This window comes from Amblyomma americanum, chromosome 2 (assembly GCF_052857255.1).
Source record: "Amblyomma americanum isolate KBUSLIRL-KWMA chromosome 2, ASM5285725v1, whole genome shotgun sequence".
NCBI lineage: Eukaryota > Metazoa > Arthropoda > Arachnida > Ixodida > Ixodidae > Amblyomma > Amblyomma americanum.
In genome coordinates, this window is record NC_135498.1 from 73,741,169 (window position 1) to 73,760,715 (window position 19,547).

General features: G+C 44.6%; 2 protein-coding genes across 3 annotated transcripts; one reads left to right on the forward strand and one right to left on the reverse strand.

Moving 5' to 3' along the window:
• Nucleotides 1–874: 874 nt before the first annotated feature.
• Nucleotides 875–3,967, reverse strand: LOC144121383 (uncharacterized). The gene is made up of 2 exons (XM_077654579.1): nt 3,863–3,967; nt 875–2,342 (listed from the first exon to the last, which is right to left on the reverse strand). The coding sequence occupies exons 1-2, from the start codon at nt 3,863–3,865 to the stop codon at nt 1,146–1,148; spliced, it is 1,200 nt and encodes a 399-aa protein (XP_077510705.1). The 5' UTR covers nt 3,866–3,967; the 3' UTR covers nt 875–1,145.
• Nucleotides 3,968–4,785: 818 nt separating this feature from the next.
• On the forward strand, nt 4,786–14,020 carry LOC144121380 (uncharacterized). Of its 2 annotated transcripts, none has more exons than XM_077654576.1 (4): nt 4,786–5,048; nt 5,495–5,587; nt 9,402–12,548; nt 13,668–14,020. In XM_077654576.1, the coding sequence occupies exons 2-4, from the start codon at nt 5,552–5,554 to the stop codon at nt 13,854–13,856; spliced, it is 3,372 nt and encodes a 1,123-aa protein (XP_077510702.1). In that variant the 5' UTR covers nt 4,786–5,048; nt 5,495–5,551; the 3' UTR covers nt 13,857–14,020. The 2 variants fall into 2 exon arrangements, with proteins under 2 accessions (XP_077510702.1, XP_077510701.1); XM_077654575.1 differs by lacking the exon at nt 4,786–5,048 and adding an exon at nt 5,159–5,323.
• Nucleotides 14,021–19,547: the final 5,527 nt, after the last annotated feature.

Below are 19,547 nucleotides of genomic sequence, written 5' to 3' on the forward strand. Positions count from 1 at the left end.
TTGTTGTGAGAAGCGCAGAGCTAGTACTAGTGCTAGTGCTCCGTACTGTTCGGCCTCTATGCATCGCCAGTGTTCCAAATCTGTTGGTGGTGAGAGCAGCTACTGAACTGTTGCTCTAAAAAGCGCGAGACGTTTTCGGACTGATAGCTAGAAGCTAGATTTAGAAAACATTCACAAATAGCCAAATTAAGTTTTAATTGCGTTTTGCACTTTTCTTTATCACCTTATTGACAGCAAAGAGACCGCTACGAAAATTAAGACACCCAAGGGTCCCACAAAGTCCGCGCTACACGGCTAAAGGGTGGATCACATGTACCTACTACTTACGACAAAGAGCGCTCTCCTAATCTATTACAGACCTATGCCTCATATATATCAGTGATTAGTGAAGTGTCAGTGGTTTCGACAAGGAGTGCTCTCCTAATCCGTTACTAACCCATGCCTCACACATATCAGTGCTTAGTGGAGTGTCAGTGGTTTCTGTGGTGAACAGTCCGGTGTCAGCTTTTTGTAGGCGTTGTAATAAGCACTCCGAGCCTGTCCGTTAGCTATGGTGTGCTCCGGGCGCGGAGCATGAGTATTAGGCGGTCCCTTGTTTTAAAGCCATTCCGTGGAAAATGTGCGTATTCAATGTAAAATTGATACTGAAGCCCCGTCTATGCTCGGTACCACGTAGCTCTTCTCTGACTTAAGTTTCCGAAACTTGGGATCTATGGGAAAAAGGATTTGTTATCAAAAAACTCTTGAATATAATGGCCTCTAAGTGTGAGCAATGATTAAAAAAAAGTTCTTTGTCCTTGGGAGATATAGCAACGGCATGCAGAACATGCATCTCATACTGCCCGTAAGAGCTATTAAAATGATCACCACAGAGTTTCCGCAAGAAAAAAAGTGACTTTTTATTTCGGATAATTTACTTCTTCTCACCATAAAAATTTCCACGGAGAATAACGGGCACCTGTCTTGCTTTAGTACTCCGAAATCCAGAACTTTTCCAGCAGACAGGAAGAAAAAGGTTTTTTTTGTTCGCGCGGAATAAAAAGTTCTTGGAGGTCAGTTATACAAGCTTGATTAAAGTTTTACCAACATTCGACCTTGGAAGGTTTATAGTCGTTGAGAAGGTACACCTCCAGCCTTTGTGTCCATCAAAGCCCGATAGTGTACCCGTAAGGAAAGTAATTTACGTGACGCAACAAGGCAGAGGGGCTTGCAACTGAAGGAACAGCAACGTGGGCTGGGTAGACGTGGTGCACGGTGCCGAGTCCAGCAGCATAGCCATGCACAGCAACCTTGGCGGGTACAGCAGCGACGCTGGCCGAGTGCTCAGTCTTGTGCAACACGGTGGTGGCAGCGCCCACAGACCTCTGCACGGTGGTGGCAGCTACGCCAGGGGCTCGGAAAACGGTCGTTGTCACGGTCGGTCCAGCGGAGGCTTTGGTCACGACCGTGTCGTTATGAGCAGCCGCTGTTGTCGCGCTTGAACCTTGACTCACGGCAACCACAGGAGTTGGGACGCTGACAGAGGGTGGTGCTGTGACTACAGCGGGATGAATAGTGTGGGGAGGTGGCTTGACCACCACATTAGCCAATGCTGGTTGATGGGGAAGGACTGCCGCATGATGAACAGCTGTGTACGGGAAAATGGAGGGCGCCAGTGCTGGGTGGGAAGAGACGACTGCCGCATGGCGCACAGCTGCATAGGGGTAAACGGCGGGTGCCAAAGCTGTGTGAGGGGCAAGATATGCCGCTGCACGGTGAACTGCACCGTATGGGTAAAAGGCGGACGCCAGTGGTTGCCAATGCGGAGGCACGTATGCCGCTGCATGGTTAACAGAGCCATATGGGTAAAAGGCGGACGCCAGTGGTTGCCAGTGAGGAGGCACGTATGCCGCTGCATGGTGAACGGCACCGTATGGGTAAAAGGCGGGCGCCAGTGGTTGCCAGTGAGGAGGCACGTATGCCGCTGCATGGTGAACGGCACCGTATGGGTAAAAGGCGGGCGCCAAAGCTGCGTGAGATGGGAGGTATGACGCTGCATGGTGAACAGCAGCGTACGTGGTTCTAGGAAACACCGGACCCGCAAAGCTGGAGGCGGCGAATCCGAAAGAAGGAATGGACAGAGGCGCAACAAATGGGAGAACTGCATTAGGAAACGGAGGCACTGGAGGAACTGGAACAGTGCGCAGTAGGAAGGCTTTGGGCTTGACTGGAGGAATTATTGGAGGGGGATGGATTGGGGGCTTCTTAGCGGTCTTCAGGTAGGAAGCGTAGAGGGGAAATGTCGATGGGAACCCCCGGCCAACGGCGCAGGCGGCAAGCGCCAGGAGCATGGCGGCGCGGATCTGAAAAAGAGTTACAAAATTCAAAATCTCTCAGCAGTTAAAGCAGGAAGAATTTCATTGCTGTTCAAGTGCAGGCAGGCGCGCAACGAAATCAGCGTCTTAGACTGATCGCCTAAAAAAATCAAGAAAAGGGATCTACTAAACCGCGCTCAAGCAAGCCTGGCACCATCCCCTCGTAATGTTAAATCTTTCAGCACTTGACAATGTCTCAAAAATAAAATGACCAGTCATACGCCAGTCGTATGCTTGAGCCAGCCATATTTGAACAGCATCTGCTCTGCAAGTAGAGAATTCATTAGCAGCGCAAATTGTTTTTTTTTTCTTTGAATTAACCGACCGACTCACGCGTGGTTCTGGTTTACTTTTTACCGTGCGAAATTTCTTTCTGTCTGGGGCAGGCTAAAACTTCGGCAGGGCAGTCATCTCTGCGGAAAAGAGCCGTCGCCAAGTGACGTCGACGTAAAACGAGATGACAGGTTCAATATTTGCCCCTGCAAGTTTTGCGTTACTTTCCATTTAAATTACTGGTGTCTTCTTTTTTTCTTGAAAAACAGGGGGTGTTGCATATAGGTAGCATTCACACTGAAATAATAATTACATTTTCTTCGTGATCAAAGGAGTGACGCGCTTTTGTAGAAAAAGGCTGATGTGCAAATGATGGCTGTGTTTTTGCTCAGAAAGCGATTGTTGTCCGCTGCTGCTTAAAAACAAAAAAAAATATACATGATAAATGTAGTTTTATGGGCATGTTGGCGCGAGCGTTTCAGCTTATGGTGAATGTGGCGCAACTCATTTTGCGGTGTCCGAATTATGGCTTCTGAGTTAGGTGTGAATAACTAAATAAGTTAGCTAAAAAAAGCAGGAGCGGAGGGTAAGGATGCGCGATATGAACCCGCCTTCGAGAGGTCAAACTTTGAGTGATGGATGAATAGGAGGCTCAGTCTTTCACTGTTTCTATTCAATCTATATGAGCTTTGTTGGTATGGAGTCGAAATGGCAAATGCGTATTCAATCATCGATGTTCAGCGATTTCTAAACTATAAACGTCCCAATTGAAGCGTGTCGTAAAAATAATGTTTGGGGAAGCGGATCTTTTGTTGGTAAATGAATTTTAACTGCCAGATTTATCCATGAAGATAGTGATAGCTATTTACTTATTCGACTTGATGAGGTCAACTGGAAAATGCGAAATCTTACACGTAATAAATGGGATCTCGCAGGTGGAAAAAAATATTGACGTTCATTTTGTGGACCTAGCAGGATACAGTCTTTGAGAAGGCCAATAATGCCATCCTGGACAAATTCTTGGTGAGATTTGTCAATAACTAGCATATAAACATAACAGTCATCGACGCAGACACAAATATGGCAGGTTGAACAAATTGAACAGACTTTAGCATCAAACCACGCCGTGTCTCGGCAAGACAAAGCGTTTGATCAAACCGCGCTTCATCACCGGAGACATGAAAGCCACAAAACAACGTTAGGCGTTCATCAGGGAATGAATAAATAGGTCTTACCATGGCTCCTCTTGTGATGCCCCAACCTAGAGCAGACGGCCGATAAGAACGAGCTGCACGTCCAGGACACTCGGCCACTTATATTGACCTCTCTTTGAACCAAAAACTCTTTGTTGTCGGACCGAAGTTGCTTGACAGACAGTTTTCAGTAAGCAAAAAATGCGTTCGTTAAAAAAGTAAGCAAAAGAAATGTGTATTTAGCAGACTCCAGCACAACATCTCCCCATTGTGGACATTTAGGACCTCTCTGAGTGGCGGCTTCTTTTCCAGACCAAATAATATCGTTCTCTTTCGTTGTGTAGTCAGAGGATGAAAAAAGAACAGCTAATGGGTCAATTATTTTCATGATTTACTGATATTATAAGTCGGCTGGAGTGGAGGTAGTGGGCGGCAGTCTCTCTTTTAATGCTCGTAATATCCGCTACGACTTTTGTTCCCGTTTTTACTGTGGCTAAATATACTATCTTTTTTTTTTTTCTAGTGAACGACAATCCACACACCGGAGAGCCATTGTCTTCGTTGTTTTCGTACTAACGACACGGCGCACTCCCACACAGCACCGATTTGTTCCGGACATGAAACCTGCCTGACAGTTTTCTATCCCTCCTACATTGTCACCGTGATTGGCATAATATACCAATTCTATTTGTCGCAGTTTAACAATGGAGGCGTTCAAAACAAGCATACCAGACGAGAAAATTCCGGATTTTTTCATTTATCGTGCAGAAGAGAATATATATTATTCCTTTTTTTTTCTTTCGCGTTATGTCTGCACCATCAGGTTTACGAAAGAAAGGAGAGATTCTGCTCGGCGGTGAGATATACACGAGGAACTGGTGTTTTTATAGAATCAGGACCGTCAGAAGAAGCGTCTCGTACTCGCACAAAAGATGCCCGAAATAACGCGTGAGAAATCATCGAAGCCTCAATTTTATTGTCGTAAACACCCTCTTCCTCTCGATATCATTTTCCGGAAAGAAAGGTCTCGCAGAAAACTCGTCCGGTGTTTGCGAACCAAGCAACGTAAACAGTATTCCTGAAGCACAGGCTCATCTCTGCTAGTTTCTCTGCTTGTGCCCCGGACCAAACAAATAGCAAAAAGCTGCCACGTCATCCTCGCTGAGTCATTTCTAAAGTAAGCTGCACAGTGCGACTAGGGAACTCGGCGGTGGCGTTCGCAGTTGTGGTGAGCATTGTAAAGTCCTTTTCTTCGCCCTCGGATAGATGGGCTTATTACCCATCTATCGCCATCTCTTGCTCCCATCTTACATGCCTCTAAAACAGCACATGTCGGCTGATGTTCCCAACAAAGTCCTATCCTAGTTTTTCATACCCTATTGTTCTTCGACTCTATAGCTTACGTTTGTGTCTGTCACGAAAATAGAAGAATTTTTAATGGCCAATGTGTGGTCCTCTATTCACTTGGAGTCAGTAGTCTGATGTGTTAATACCTTCGTGATGGTAAGCTTGCTCTAACATCGTTTTCTCGTGGGACGCCATTTGCAATCCGGAAAATATATATTATGTACTACGTCTTGTTTCACGTGTGCGCTTTTCAAATGACCTTTCGTTAGTGCACTCATAGTTTATTTCCGCCTCTAGTGCACGCACTAAGGCCTTGTACTTTTCTAGGACTGTGAACAAGAGTGACAACATCTCCTGAACTTCATTAGTCCGTCCGCACGCATCATGCCTTCAATCAAGGGATGCGTGGTTGCCTTTTATGTAAGTGTAAGGTTTTTTTAGCACTTTATTTTGTAGCTTCCTATGATTCGGTAGGCTGAGTGGATGTTCCTAGGCGGGACCACAGCTATAAAGGACACTGATGTGGTACCGTCCTAACTATTTTTGATCATATGGGGTACATTATCTACCACTGTTTCGCACATCCGATCGAAATTCTCCGATCGAAATTCGGCCACCGCCAGCAAGATTAGGTACCATGATATTATGCACAGCTACCACCACGACAAGTCAAGTTGAAATGTGCCCGTGTCGGTCCAGTAACCTTATTTCCAATATAAATTTTATTGTGATCTCTGTCGGTTTCCAAAGTCAATGATTTCTCTACAGCAATTTCAATTCTGCGTTTAAACTCGCAGCAAAAAAAGATTCAAAGAGGTACACTTCAGTAATAGTTTTAAGATACCTCTTCGCTAACTTTGTTGCCCTTAGCGTGGCACATAATTTTTAGGACAGTTGTCTAAAGACAAAAAGAGAAGGTTTATCAGCGCCCCAAAACATGACCGGATGTGCGAATGAAGGGTGTAGGGGAGAAACTTACTGCTACTGACCGAAAGTAATTGGTCTGATTGCGACATCAAGTTTTATCTCTAGAAATGGGGCATTAATGCGAGTGCGTTACTAGTCCACTTGCGAGAAAAGCCGGCAGTGTGTATGTTGTACTCGCAGATAAGACAGAAAATCGTAGAGATGACAAGGAGAATAGTGTGACGTCATCAAGCGGCCATATGACGCGCAAAGCAAGCCAAGCACCTCCACTTCAGACAATCCTGTGCATGTCGTTCGTCTCGACAATGGCCACTCGACAATGGCCACTCTCTATATGGCGCCAGTTTTCCACTCATTCGAACCAAAGATTGGACGCAATCGTTTGTCGTACAACGTTTCGGGTGATTTCATACAATTTATCGTTGCATATAGCTTACTGGTGCAACTCAAATTGGAGGCTAGCTTACGAAAGGCATTAGAACCGACTACTTATGCACATTCAATTGTATGCTTCCCAGACTTCTGTATCAAAGTTGGGATGCAGACGCTTGTGGTACAGCGTTCTTTGTGGTCTCGAACGCACGTGTGTGTGTGTGGGGAAGGAGGCGGGGGACGTGGTGTCATCCATCGCGCCACCACTGTTCGCAAACCGCAACCAAGCGTTTACGTCACGTCCAATATATGCAAACTCCGCCAACCTCATCGCTGTCCAGTGAGAGGTGCTGAACGTTTGAGTTTTGGTGCACAACAAGTAGGCAAACATACTAACTCGTAGAAAAAAAACTGTAATGCATGTACAAACATTAGACGTAAACAATGCACCCAGGGACAGCAATGCTTTCGCATTCCCACGCGTATGTAGTCTTAAGTGCCTCTGTCGAATTTTTGCGTTAATAAAGCCCTAAAGTCCATTAGCTAGTAAGCACATGTCCCGTGTCTTCAGCGCGTTCAGTCTTCTTGCGCTGTTCGTCTGCTTGGTAGATGATCAGATACGAGGATGGAAAAACAAACAGCTCTATATGTGTACAGCTACCTAATCATCAGTTATTTAAGCTCTAGCAATGCGGTCATAATCTGGGTGTCAGTACTTCAGCAGAGTATATTGTGGTAGCTTTCTTCTCTTTAGTATAAGTGCAAAATTGGTATAAAATTGTTGCAATGATTTAGCGTTTCCTAAGCAGCAACTAATTATTTGCGTTTCCGTTGTGCGAAGAGATGCTGGGATTGCTAGCTTTCTATACGATTCAGCACGAAACTCACTTGCGCCAGCTATCTGCTCTTGACTGTTTCATGAAGTTTGAGTACAAGGGCCACAGAATGGTCTCCCGTGCATAGAGTTAACGTCGATAGAGTGAGAGTCACCACTTTTATGGGAGAACGTAACAATAAAATCAACGCATTAAGAAAAAATATGAATAAATAAAGATCTCTCAATCCCTGAATCTCACTCAGCAAAGAAATGAAATGGGGAGGGGAAATTTATTCCTACAGACGGGGCTCTTCATTGCTTGAGCATGATCTATGGAATGCTTCTCTCCAGTGATAATTTTCACAATGCTTATTTCTGCGTAGAAGTATAAGAAGCGATAATCAGGACACAGGCTCTTCGAAATGACTTGATCAACACAGAAGAGCCACCACAGATACCAGAACCCAATAGGTCTCTCTGTCCTCAGGTTGAAAGTCTCTCGTTCTTATAAGAATTTATGCGCACATTCGCTTGGGCATCGGTGTGGAAGCGGACACGGAGAGAAAAAATGGCAACATTATTTTGTAGTTTGAGCTGCAACGTGATTCCGACTTTCTACGCAAGAAATTTTCTTGCACACCCGACATCCACATATATTATAGTCCATTCCATAAGACGCAGCCGTTATGCATTAGCAAGCATTGGAACCCAAGACTTGCGCTGCAGTTCAGCCTGACCTATTGCGCTTCCGCTCATTCTGAAAATACGTACTTTACGCGTGCTTATGCGCCCATAAAAAAAGGGAACTTCGAGGCATTTTTCCATACGAATCTCTGTATATCTCTTCTATCATATATTTCCCAACAGAATGCCTGTCTCTATGGGTACAGAAGGAGTAGAAAACAGGTTCCAAGAGTACGACCGTGAAGTGCATTTCAAACCTACCTGTTAGACTAGTTGTGAAAGTTCATTGTTAGAACTGTTATTACCCGAAGAAAATGAAGCATAATTCAAAAATATACGAACGAGTCAAGAGCTAGAAAGTGTTAAGTCTTCCGCATTTGTTCTAAATTTAATGCGAAATCCCAATTACTATGGAAAAACACCATCAAGTTCTTGCAATGTTTGTGGGTTTGTGCAAAGTGAAATAACTAAATAAAAATGAATAAAAACATTATTCACGCCTGCAATTCGAACCCGCTGCTGCGCGAACAGGTCAGCTTCGCTAGCCACTGCGTGAGCATTCGGTTATCGCCGCAGCCAAACACACATCTTGTTAAACTGCAGCACACCTTCGCGCTTCTTCTTCTTCTCTATAGTAAGCATGGCACATACCCACGCAGGGGGATTGGCCAAGGTTCAGTAGATTGTTATCCCATTGAGGTATCTGCGAGAGGAAAAATAGGCTTGAGAAGACTAAATCAATATAAAAATTGGAACAGCCAAATGAATTAAAGAAATATGAATTACCAGGAATAGAATCGAGAATGTTTTGGACATGCGACAAAATTTTGTATATAATCGTTCAGTTGCACTTATGTAATCATGAAGGTAGCCGCAGACACTGCCTAACGGGAATCCCTTTGCGCTCGCACCGAACGAAGGAATAACTGGAACGCTGTGCAATGCACATCGTCTTCTTCATCAACTAATAGTACTATCAAACTATACTCGCGCTTTGAGCTATATGGCGGTAGTGACAGAGATTTGCGCTGTATGCGTTGGCGTGGACAACGCCATAGCAGAAACACGGCCCTAGAGCAATACACGTTGGCGTTGACAACAATGCTGCGGCGGGCGTGCATTGGCTTTGGCATTGGCAAATTGGCTTTGAAGATGAAAAAGTTGAAGTCGCGCAAAACTGGCTGCCCGGGTAGTGGACACCGCAATAGCGCTTTCTCTTACGCGGTGGTGGTGTACACCTGCAACGAATTTGTGCTTTCGCACAATATTTTGCACTTAGCATTCCTAAACCGCCAGAAATTCTATCTTGTACGGTGAAGCACTGATGTAGCTAGCGAAGACAACCTTTCAGAAGGTCGCCTTTTCAAACAAAGCCTTGAGGCTGCCTGCATTTCTAAATGCATACATTACAAAATAAAAAACCTTTTCTTTCAGATTTCCCCGTACCTCGCGCTGTCTGTAGCTACAGCCACCTGCTCCGATTCCATGGGACACGCCGAAATCTACTCCTACGTGCCCACGACTGTGAATATGCCATCCGTGCAAGAGGAAGTTCCTTCAGTTATTTCTTCGGGCACGATAGCCGACCCGACGCTTCCGTGGTTCCAAGTGCCGTACACGCCGGTTTCCGTTGGCCCTCCTGAGTCTCCGTCAATGACGGTCAACAGCGGAAACTCAGTAAAGACGGGAGTGACGCACGTTGTGCACGCACCTGTAGCAGTGGGCGCAGCGACAGCTTCCGCCGTCGTAGTAGGGGCTTCTGCTACTACCGGACTGCTCGGCTCCTCGACCCATGAACAGAAAACTCTCAACGCTGCTGTGCATGAAGCTTCACATCGAATTCACGCTAAAGATGCGACAAGAGAAGACAGCCACATTGCGTACCAGGTGCCCCATTACGTATACGGACCGGCCAGTACAGTAATGCACTATGTTCCGCCTTCACCGCTTGCCTCCAGACCACCACCCGATTCGCCACCCTTCTCACTCCACGCGCACCCCTCTCAAGAGGTGGTGAATGTAACCCACCACTTATTTGATGTGTCATCGCACGTCGTGCTGGCTTCTGTGCCCAGCGTAGTTGCCGCCGCTGCTCCTGTTGCCGTTCTGGCCAGACCGCCTCTTCAAAAACCCCCAAGAAAGCCACCGACTGTCAAGCACGGAAAAACAGTAACCCTGAGCGGTTACCATTCAAACTCCTTTATAGTTGCTCATGCTCCAACAGACGTACAGATCGCTCCACCTCCGCAAATTGTTGACAGACCTCCTGCACCGAAGCCGTCACCTAGACCAGTCCAGAAAAAGGCGACAAGCAAAGTGCGTCGACATAATCCTCCTCCACATCCCATCATGTTCCTTCCTTCGCCCACAATAGTCAACGTTAATGTCCATCAAGCACCAGTGATCAGAATGGGTCGTAAGGAAGCGTCCACTAAGCCTCCCGTAAAGATAGTGGTTAAGAACGCTACTCTCAATTCCGTTCCCCCGCCGTCCGTTGTGGCTGCCCCTGCCAAAACGCAAGTGAAATCCTTACCACCTCCCATGCCTGTGACTAGAGCCATTACTTTGAAACCCACAACTCGGCCCACTAAGAAAAGAGTAACGATGAAGGTGCGACGAAGAACTTCTCCGCCTTTTGTCCCAATCGCCACCCGTGGAACCAAAATGCAGAAACCTCAACCCTCACCTAAAACTACGAGGCCCGCTATCCCAAACGCATCTACTCGTCAACCGATAACTAAGCGAACAAAGAAAGTGACTCGGAAGGCGATTACTACACGTCCGACGCCAAAGCCAGTCACTAAGCGAAATGTCACTAACATTTCTCAAAAGCGAGTGACCCATAAACCTATTAAGAGCGGTCTCTCTGTGACTCCAGCCGTGGGTGCTGGTACTTCCACTATAGTCAAAGTGGGAATTAAAGGAAAAGTAAACGTCCAACCGGGTGGTGTAATTGAACAAACAAATATACAAGGAGCCCCCACGGTGGTGCACGTAGGAATGGCACGAAAAAGTGGCGTAAAAACGAGTATACTCAAACAGACAACTGTTCAAGGTACGCCTACTTCAGTCCATGTGGGAATGGATGGAAAAGGCAGCGTCCAATCGGGTATAACAAAAACGTCAGTTGTGCAAGGCACTCCCACTATGGTCGAGATTGGAATGACTCGAAAAGGTAGCGTCCAATCGACTGTAATAAAAAAATCAACGAGGGAAGGCACTCCCACTAAGGCCCAGTTCGGAATGACTGAAAAAGGCAGCGTGCAATCGGGTGTAATAACAAAATCAGCTGTGGAAGGTACTCCCACTAAGGTCGAGCTGGGAATGACTCGAAAAGGCGGCGTACAATCGGGTGTAGTAACAAAATACACTGTAGAAGGTATTCCCACTATGGCCCAGATGGGAATGACTGGAAAAGGCAGCGTCCTATCGGGTGTCATAACAAAATCAACTGTGGAAGGTTCTCCCACTATGGTCGAGCTGGGAATGACTCGAAAAGGCGGTGTACAATCGGGTGTAATAGCAAAATCAACGGTGGAAGGTACTCCCACTGCCGCTCAGTTGGGAATGACTCGAAAAGGCGGCGTACAATCGGGTGTAATAACAAAATCAACCGTGGAAGGTACTCCCACTATGGTCGAGCTGGGACTGACTCGAAAAGGCGGCGAACAATCGGGTGTAATAACAAAATCAACTGTGGAAGGAACTCCCACTACGGCCCAGTTGGGAATGACTGGAAAAGCGAGCATCCAATCGAGTGTAATAACAAAATCAACTGTGGAAGGTACTCCCACCATGGTCGAGCTGGGAATGACTCGAAAAGGCGGTGTACAATCGGATGTAATAACAAACTCAACCATAGAACGTACTCCCACTATATTCGAGCTGGGAATGACACGAAAAGGCAGTGTCCAATCGGGTGTAATAACAGAACCAACTGCAGAAGGTACTTCCACTATGGCTGAGCTGGGAATGACTGGAAAAGGCGGCGTCCATTCGAGTGTAATAGAAAAATCTACCGTGCATGGTATACCCACTATGTTCGGCCTGGGAATGACTCAAAAAGACAGTGTCGAATCAGGTGTAATAAAAAAATCGACTGCGGAAGGCACTGCCAATATGGCCGAGCTGGAAATGACTGGAAAAGGCGGCGTCCATTCTAGTGTAATAAAAAAATCAACCGTGCTAGGTACGCCCACTATTTTCGGCCTGGGAATGTCTGACAAAGATAGCGCCCAATCGGGTGTGCTGAAGGGATCAACTCTGCACGGTGGTGCCATAGTCCATGTGAATAAGCCTGGAAACGGAAGCATGCTCTCCGGCATGCTCAAGGGATCCATTCTCAACGAAGCAGTCAACGTTTCTGGGAATGTTAGCACTTCACACACTGGGATAATCACGCACTCTACCAGCGTACTGAAATCGGATGTGAAGGAGGAACATAAGAATGTCAGCTCACTAGCCGTCGGCCTTCCCCACCTGTCATCGCTGCATTCTTCACTTGCCGGGGATGAATTAGCAGAGGTGACCTCAGAGCCCACCGCAGCCGATAAGACCGACACACAAGTTGGGATGAACCCGGTGCGTAAAATATTACCACTTGCGTAGGAGCGGCACTTTGCGTGGGATTCGAATGTTTCATAGTTTGCTATTGCGATAAAGGACACACACTCCAGCCCTAAAAGAAGCCAGGAGCACTTTCAACAAAGAAACTGCTTTTAATTAAATAGATGGATGTGGCCCTTAGGTTTACGACGACGGCTACCTGTTTAAGAAGACTTCCTCTTTGTTTCATTTTGGCGGCAATAAAAAATCATCGGCTAATGAAGCGCAACTTTTTCAGAGCTTGTTTTCTTGCTGGTCATGTTAGAACTTTAGAAACTTGGCCAGTTTTAGACCAGGGCTAAACACGACGGCCGCCTATTAACCTGGAGCATGAAAAGACAAGCTTTTCTTTCTAGTGAAACGATCTAAGAATAAATAAAATCAGTTTTCATGTCTTCATTTTTACGTGGCAGAGAGGTCATGTTAGAACTTTAGAAACTTTGATAGTTTTCAGAACAATGCTAAGCACAGAGGACGCCGGTTTACATAGAGCATAAAAACAAATGCTCTTCATTCAAGTGAAATGATCTCAAATTGAATCAAATCAGTTTCCTTTCCTTCATTTCTCTGTCGTAAAGATTCCAACTACTTTTCTCGCCTACCTACATGACACATTTACACGATATCACTTTAGAGGAATATTTACCAAAAAAGAGAAGCGCTAACGACAGAAAAACACCCTGTAAAATTCTGAACATACGAATTAACAAAGGGGATACTAAGTGGTGGCAAACAAAACTGAACGCGTCAGTAATTTTTTTTTTCCTATTTGTCAGTGCAGTTCCACGAGATAGGCAACTCATGTCTTTCTAGAGGTGGAAACAATTGTCTCAAATCAAAAAGAATAATATCATTTGCTTGAACAATGATATGACAGCTGTGTTGGCGCCATTATAGCCGGTCAGTCTAGGCGTTAGCGCCGCCGTCTATTTCTTCAGAAGAAAAAGGTACAGTTCACAGTACAGATGGCAATCTCTCAGGCGCAATACGGTTCACACTTCATTCGGCACTAGGGACATTTTTTTTTCAAAAATAGCGCTGACAGGTACTGATGCAGTGCCCAGAAGCGCTTGAGAATGGCTTCCTCTCCTACAGGAAATTTTCAAGCTGGCAGCAGCATTGACCTCAACAGCCGTGGCCCAAGCAATGCAGGCGGCTGGAGCCGCTGCTTCCGCTGCTGTGGCGGGTCATCCACTGGGTCCACCGGCGGACATCGCTGCAACACCAACTGTAGCAACCTCGCCTTCCGTCCTTCACCACGTACCCCCGGGGGTCATTTTATGATGAGCCTTGTAAGGATTTTGCCTGTGCCAAGTGTCCAGGCCGAACAGCGCTTCGACTTCGAAAGCTGGTCACTCCCCCAGGAAGTGCTGCTTAATAGAGTTAATTCTTTATTTTATTGGGTTTGTGTGCTGCTGAATCTCACGATTTTATTGTACGCACACTTCTTCGCTCAGGAAAAAAAAATTATCAGCACATTTCTGTATTCACTCTTTCTGATCAATAAAGAAATAACGTGAACAAAACTGAGGTCTGAAGTGCCACAGCCTGCCCTTTCTAAGGGTAGGTGGGCTGCTCCCAACAAGTCTGGGTATGCGAGAACAAATTTGGGGCATGATAATCTTGAGTTATCGATTCTTTTATTTGGCCCAGATGTATGGCCTCTTGAAGACTATAAAGGTTTTCGAGACCACAAAATTTATTTTCTGTTGAAATTCTGAATTCTTAGGTGTATGTCTGAAGTTTAGATTCGTGGAAATCAAATGCTGGCTGGTGCGCATCAAAATGATGTAGCTTGCTTGTTCGCACTGCGTCCCTGTTACGAACGGAGGAATATCATTTGACCACAACATTTGCTCGTAGGGAGTAAGTACCGACGCTGACAATCAAGTGATGTTAATTTTAACAGTTTTGAGTGCGCTTTGCTCCCCTGAGTAATACAGACCACTTCTAGTTTTGATTTTACCCTTTTATTAACAGGTCACCTTCTTGAACCCCTCGGTCAAGTCGGACTGAAAAGAACGGTATAGGGCACAAGGCGGCGAAAGTCTCCAGAATGACGCCGCAAATTAATTCAAATACTGCACCTGCTCTTTGCATGTCAATTCGCACTGAGTGTGTGTGTGTCAGGAAGCGTTGTGGGGTACATACAACACGTTTTGCAAACTGGAGTTTGAAAGAACCGGTTGGTTTAAATAAGACGGCACCATGTGCACTTGAGACTGATTACTTTGGAGCCTGGAGGACATTGTTGGAGGCAGTCGTGAGTAGCTATATACTACCGCTAACCATGCACAGCTAAATATAATTACGTTTTAAAGCAGATAGACACCGCGCTCCACGTTTGGAGGGTTCACGTGTACAACGTGATGGCTTCAAGCCGGAATGCCGAATCACAGGCTCTATTTTCTTTATTCTTTCGTTGAAGTCATGAATTGCAACGCTGATGAATTCAGCAGTTATCTAAAGAGAATAAATAACATAGCATACTAGGAAGATTACAAAGGAAGTTTATTTAAGTCAAGTTTATTTTAGGAATGTGCCTACATGGCTGAGAAGAAAGGAAAAAAGGCAAAATATAGTGGCTTGATCGTGCCATATTTTGCTTTGACTGCTCCCTAGCTTCCCCTGAGCTACATCGGCGGCAGAGATAATGAAGAGCTACTTAGCTATATACGATGCATTTTTACAATTTACAATCTGGTCAAAACATCATATAATATGTATTCACAGCTAATCTGTAACTGATACGAGTGTAAACAATTACAGGATTGCACTTCAGTCTGCTTAAGAGCGGGAATGCGAAAGCCTTTCTCTTTGCTCTCTTTTTCCCCTCCATTTTTTTCATTTTTATTTTCGTTCATTCTTCATTTGAAAATCTGTCTGTTTTATTTTTTTACTTTTGTTAATTTTTTAATACATTCTTTGTTTTGATTTTCATGCTAAGTAAGCCTTCACACGCTTTTACACAAATTTCATCGAATCAGTCAGAAAAAAACCTGCTTCAAACGCAACATTTATTTTCATTAATTAAATTTAATAGTGAACTATTTAAAATTCATCAACTAACTTTCCCATTCCAGGATCCACTCACGCACTAACATAATCAAACTTTTTCACATTTATCCCCACAGAACGACATAATCGTGCGGACGATATTTGCGGACACTTTTTTCTCACGCGACAAAACCATATAATGATTTCGCTTTAATAAGTACAATATATTATTTTACATCACAAAAATATAGCCCAACACAAACAGCAGTCTAAACATCCAATGGGAAGAAAATGCTCCATACGGGGGACAACGCTGTTATAGAAACCAAGTTCTTGCCTGTTGGCAAAAAAGCAAAGGTTCAACTTTGATTTGTACCCTTCACAATGGCACGAGCGACAACCAAGGAGCTAGCTATAAGGAGGAGCAACCGGCCGTGAAACTTCACTCATCGAAGATGCCAGCAGTAGTGTTCATAAAAGTAGTCCTTTCTAGTAGGCGGAATGTTCTTCTTTTATTTGAAATGAAAATTGCATTTCGCTTCACTAGGATCATCATGAGAGCCCATAAATGTATTTTACGTTCCAAACAGTAAAACAAGTCCATTCCTTCTTTTTTTTATTAGTGCAAAAGTACAATTGCAACGAGTAAACCCCGTTCAAGATATTGCGATGTTTGTATGCTTACGGTGTTTGTGGGTTTATAGCAAGGGAAATGAAGAAATGAAAATAAGTCAAATAAATAGCTGCCACTAGGATTCCAGCCCGCGGCGGAACGAACAGATAAGCTTCACTGGCCACTGCCTGAGAGCACTAGGTTGTCATCCCAGCCGGAAAATATTGAAAATTCAAAAATGAAAAAAAAAACTGCAATATACTGCTATAGAAATAACAAAGGTAAAATTCCATTCTTCCAATGTGTAGCAAAACCTTTCTTTTAAAGTGTTTCCAGCGATCACATCGGAAAGTTAGGACTGCAGATATGCAGCTCTAAATTTATAAATCCTAACCTTTGAACATATATGCAGTCCTTACCTTTGGTTTTCTACAGAAAACCGAAGGGGAAGGCTTTTGACGATAAAAAAAAACATTATTAGCGAAAATTTGAGCCTGCCGACGGGGGATCTGCGAAAAAAATGGATGTTTTATTTAAAGCCTGCAATATATGACAAAATTGCGCTCATAAACTTTTTCAATCCCGTTCAATATGCTTTCGCCCAGAATTGTTGTCTATGCGCCTTGTGTTAAACTGCAACACACTCTCGTGCTGTGCCTTCCGCATTGACTTCGTCATCAACTAATAGTACTACAAAATAATAATCGCACTTTGAGTTCTGTGGCGATAGTGACTGAGAGATGTGCGCGGCGTGAGTTGACGTGGGACATGTTGTGGCAGAAACACGGCACAAGAGCAAAACGCGTTGGCCTTGACAACATTACTGCAGAAACGGCACACTGGAGCTTAGGCCGCCGGCGCACGTTCTATAAATTGGCATTGACGATGAAAAAGCTGAAGACGCGCGTAACTGGCACCCTGGGTAAGTGGACACCTCAATCGCGCTTTCAGGTACGTGGCGGAGGTGTCCACCTGCAAAAAGCTGTGGTTTCGCACAATATTTCCTGCTTAGCAGTCCTAATGTACCAGCAGTTTTTTTATTCTTATTCATAAACGCGACGCTGCATGCAACGTCGCATGTGCACCTAAAATAATCCATTGTGTTAAACTGCCAGCAATGCCTTGAAAAAGCACTCATAAACGTTTGTAAGAGTGGTCGATACCCTAATTTGCGCATTGTAACGAACAGAAGAAGTATGCCTAATAATTTCTGTAGCTGTAGCAAATGGAGCTAATAATAATAATAATAATAATAATAATAATAATAATAATAATAATAATAATAATAATAATAATAATAATAATAATAATAATAATAATAATAATAATAATAATATAGTTGGTTTTTTGAGGAAAGGAAATGGCGCAGTATTTGTCTCATATGTCGTTGGACACCTGAACCGCGCCGTAAGGGAACGAATAAAGGAGGGAATGAAAGAAGAAAGGAAGAAATAGGTGCCGTAGTGAAGGGCTCCGGCAAACTCAAAGCAACAAAATAACCGTGCTTGCTACTGGTGCTCCCCACTCGTAATATGCATTTTTTTTTCACATGGTTATATTGACGGTAGAATTATAACACTTGGAAACGTTATTACGCCAGTGAGAGGGGATGCAACATTGGCCTGAACAAAGGAAATAATAGTATATACTTGTTTTCTAATATAAGCGTGTAAAAGAATTTTGGTATGAGAAAAACAACTATGACCTTAACAGACGAAGACGGAGGGAGAACATACACGACATACAATACGCACACTTCAAAGATCATGAACTATTGAGCCCGTCAGAAAGTGTTAATCGCACTAGATTGAAAAAATTTACCGGTCAGTCGATGGAGCGTAATATATGAAGAAGTTTAGGAATCGAAAAAGGAATGGCGGATTTGCAAACATGGCGCTTTACATGTTTCTCATCGGCATCATGGCCATGTTTTCTCGGAAAGATCGTAAATACTAACATCCCGCTCTTGGCCTTGCAGCAAACTATTGACTACAAAATAGGTCTGTGTCGGCCCCGCCTATGGGTACTAAAGGAAATCTAGAAAGAGGCCAGAGTGACCATGTACCATTTTGAAACATTTACGGCCTGCATAACCTGAATGGATTATTTAGAAAAGACAAAATCTGATTCTTTCTTCCCAGGTGTTTCCAAAACCAACAGTTCCCAGAACTGCGATTCTGTAATGCTGTTGATTGTTCGGCGATTTTGTGCCGTACGCACGGACCGAACCTCTGGACACACAGACACCCACATGCATCCCCCCCCCCCCCTCCCTGACAACACACGTATATGTGCTACGATAGAACTTTTTTTGTTCATTTCGCCAGCAGTTTACGGATTAAAATTCTCCCCTTCAGTGAAAGTATGCAAGGTCCAGTTCGCGATTGTAATGGCACAGGTCTAGCGAGGAGGCATGTCCTCTCCCACGCAACACGGTTGATAATGAGGGAAACGGACCGCTACCAAACGACAGTAAATACAAGTTTGAATTTCTAAGTACCGCTTTTCTTCTATGCAGTCCTCGGGATTGGAGAGGTAAATAGTGGTCGTTGGTTACGGTTTCCATCAGAACGATCACAATTATATGTTGTTTAGTTATGAAGACCGTGTCAGTGGCAGGTGTTAAAAACGGCTTGCAAGTGATAATTGGCGGAATAATTACCCAGCATATGTTAATTAATCTTATAATTATGGCAATTAGGTGTCACGTTAAAGAGACAAAATTCAACGGCATCATTACTATATCTGTTATTTAGGCTGGGAAAATATAATTGCCTATGGCGCTACGGTACGAAGAATTTCAGCCCTCCAGACCTCCGGACCGAGTGGCCAACTGGCTCATAGCGATGTAGGGCCACTACCGGATTTTCAAGCGTCACGGCTGCCCCTGCTTGACGTTCGCAGCACTTGAATCCCATCTGTGGTTCCCTGTGTATTTTCTTTCGCAATGTAGGCATATCGAGTTATGAATTAAACTTGTGCGTAGTTGACACAGCTAACTTCGGAGATTGCGTGAATGGCCACTCAGGAAAACAAATGTCTACAAATGTCAAATGTCCTGTCTACCCGTCTTTTTGTGTCGTCTTTCTGTGCGCATAAAAGAAGTCTGAGTATGAACCAACTAGCCCCACAACGTATATTACTGGATGACCATAATTCATATAACTCGTTAAAGCAGCACCTTTTGCATGTATGCAGGCCTTAGAGTGACTCCCAGGGGCTTTGGAAGCCCCGCCGCTCTATGGAAAGTGCGTAGAAGCGCGGCGGCGCGGGGGAGCTTATCCAGTGACTTTAAGCTCTAGTGATGGCAAGTGTGTGCCGTGGCCAACATCTGCTGCTGCCTTCTCGGCCTGCCAGATCTGACT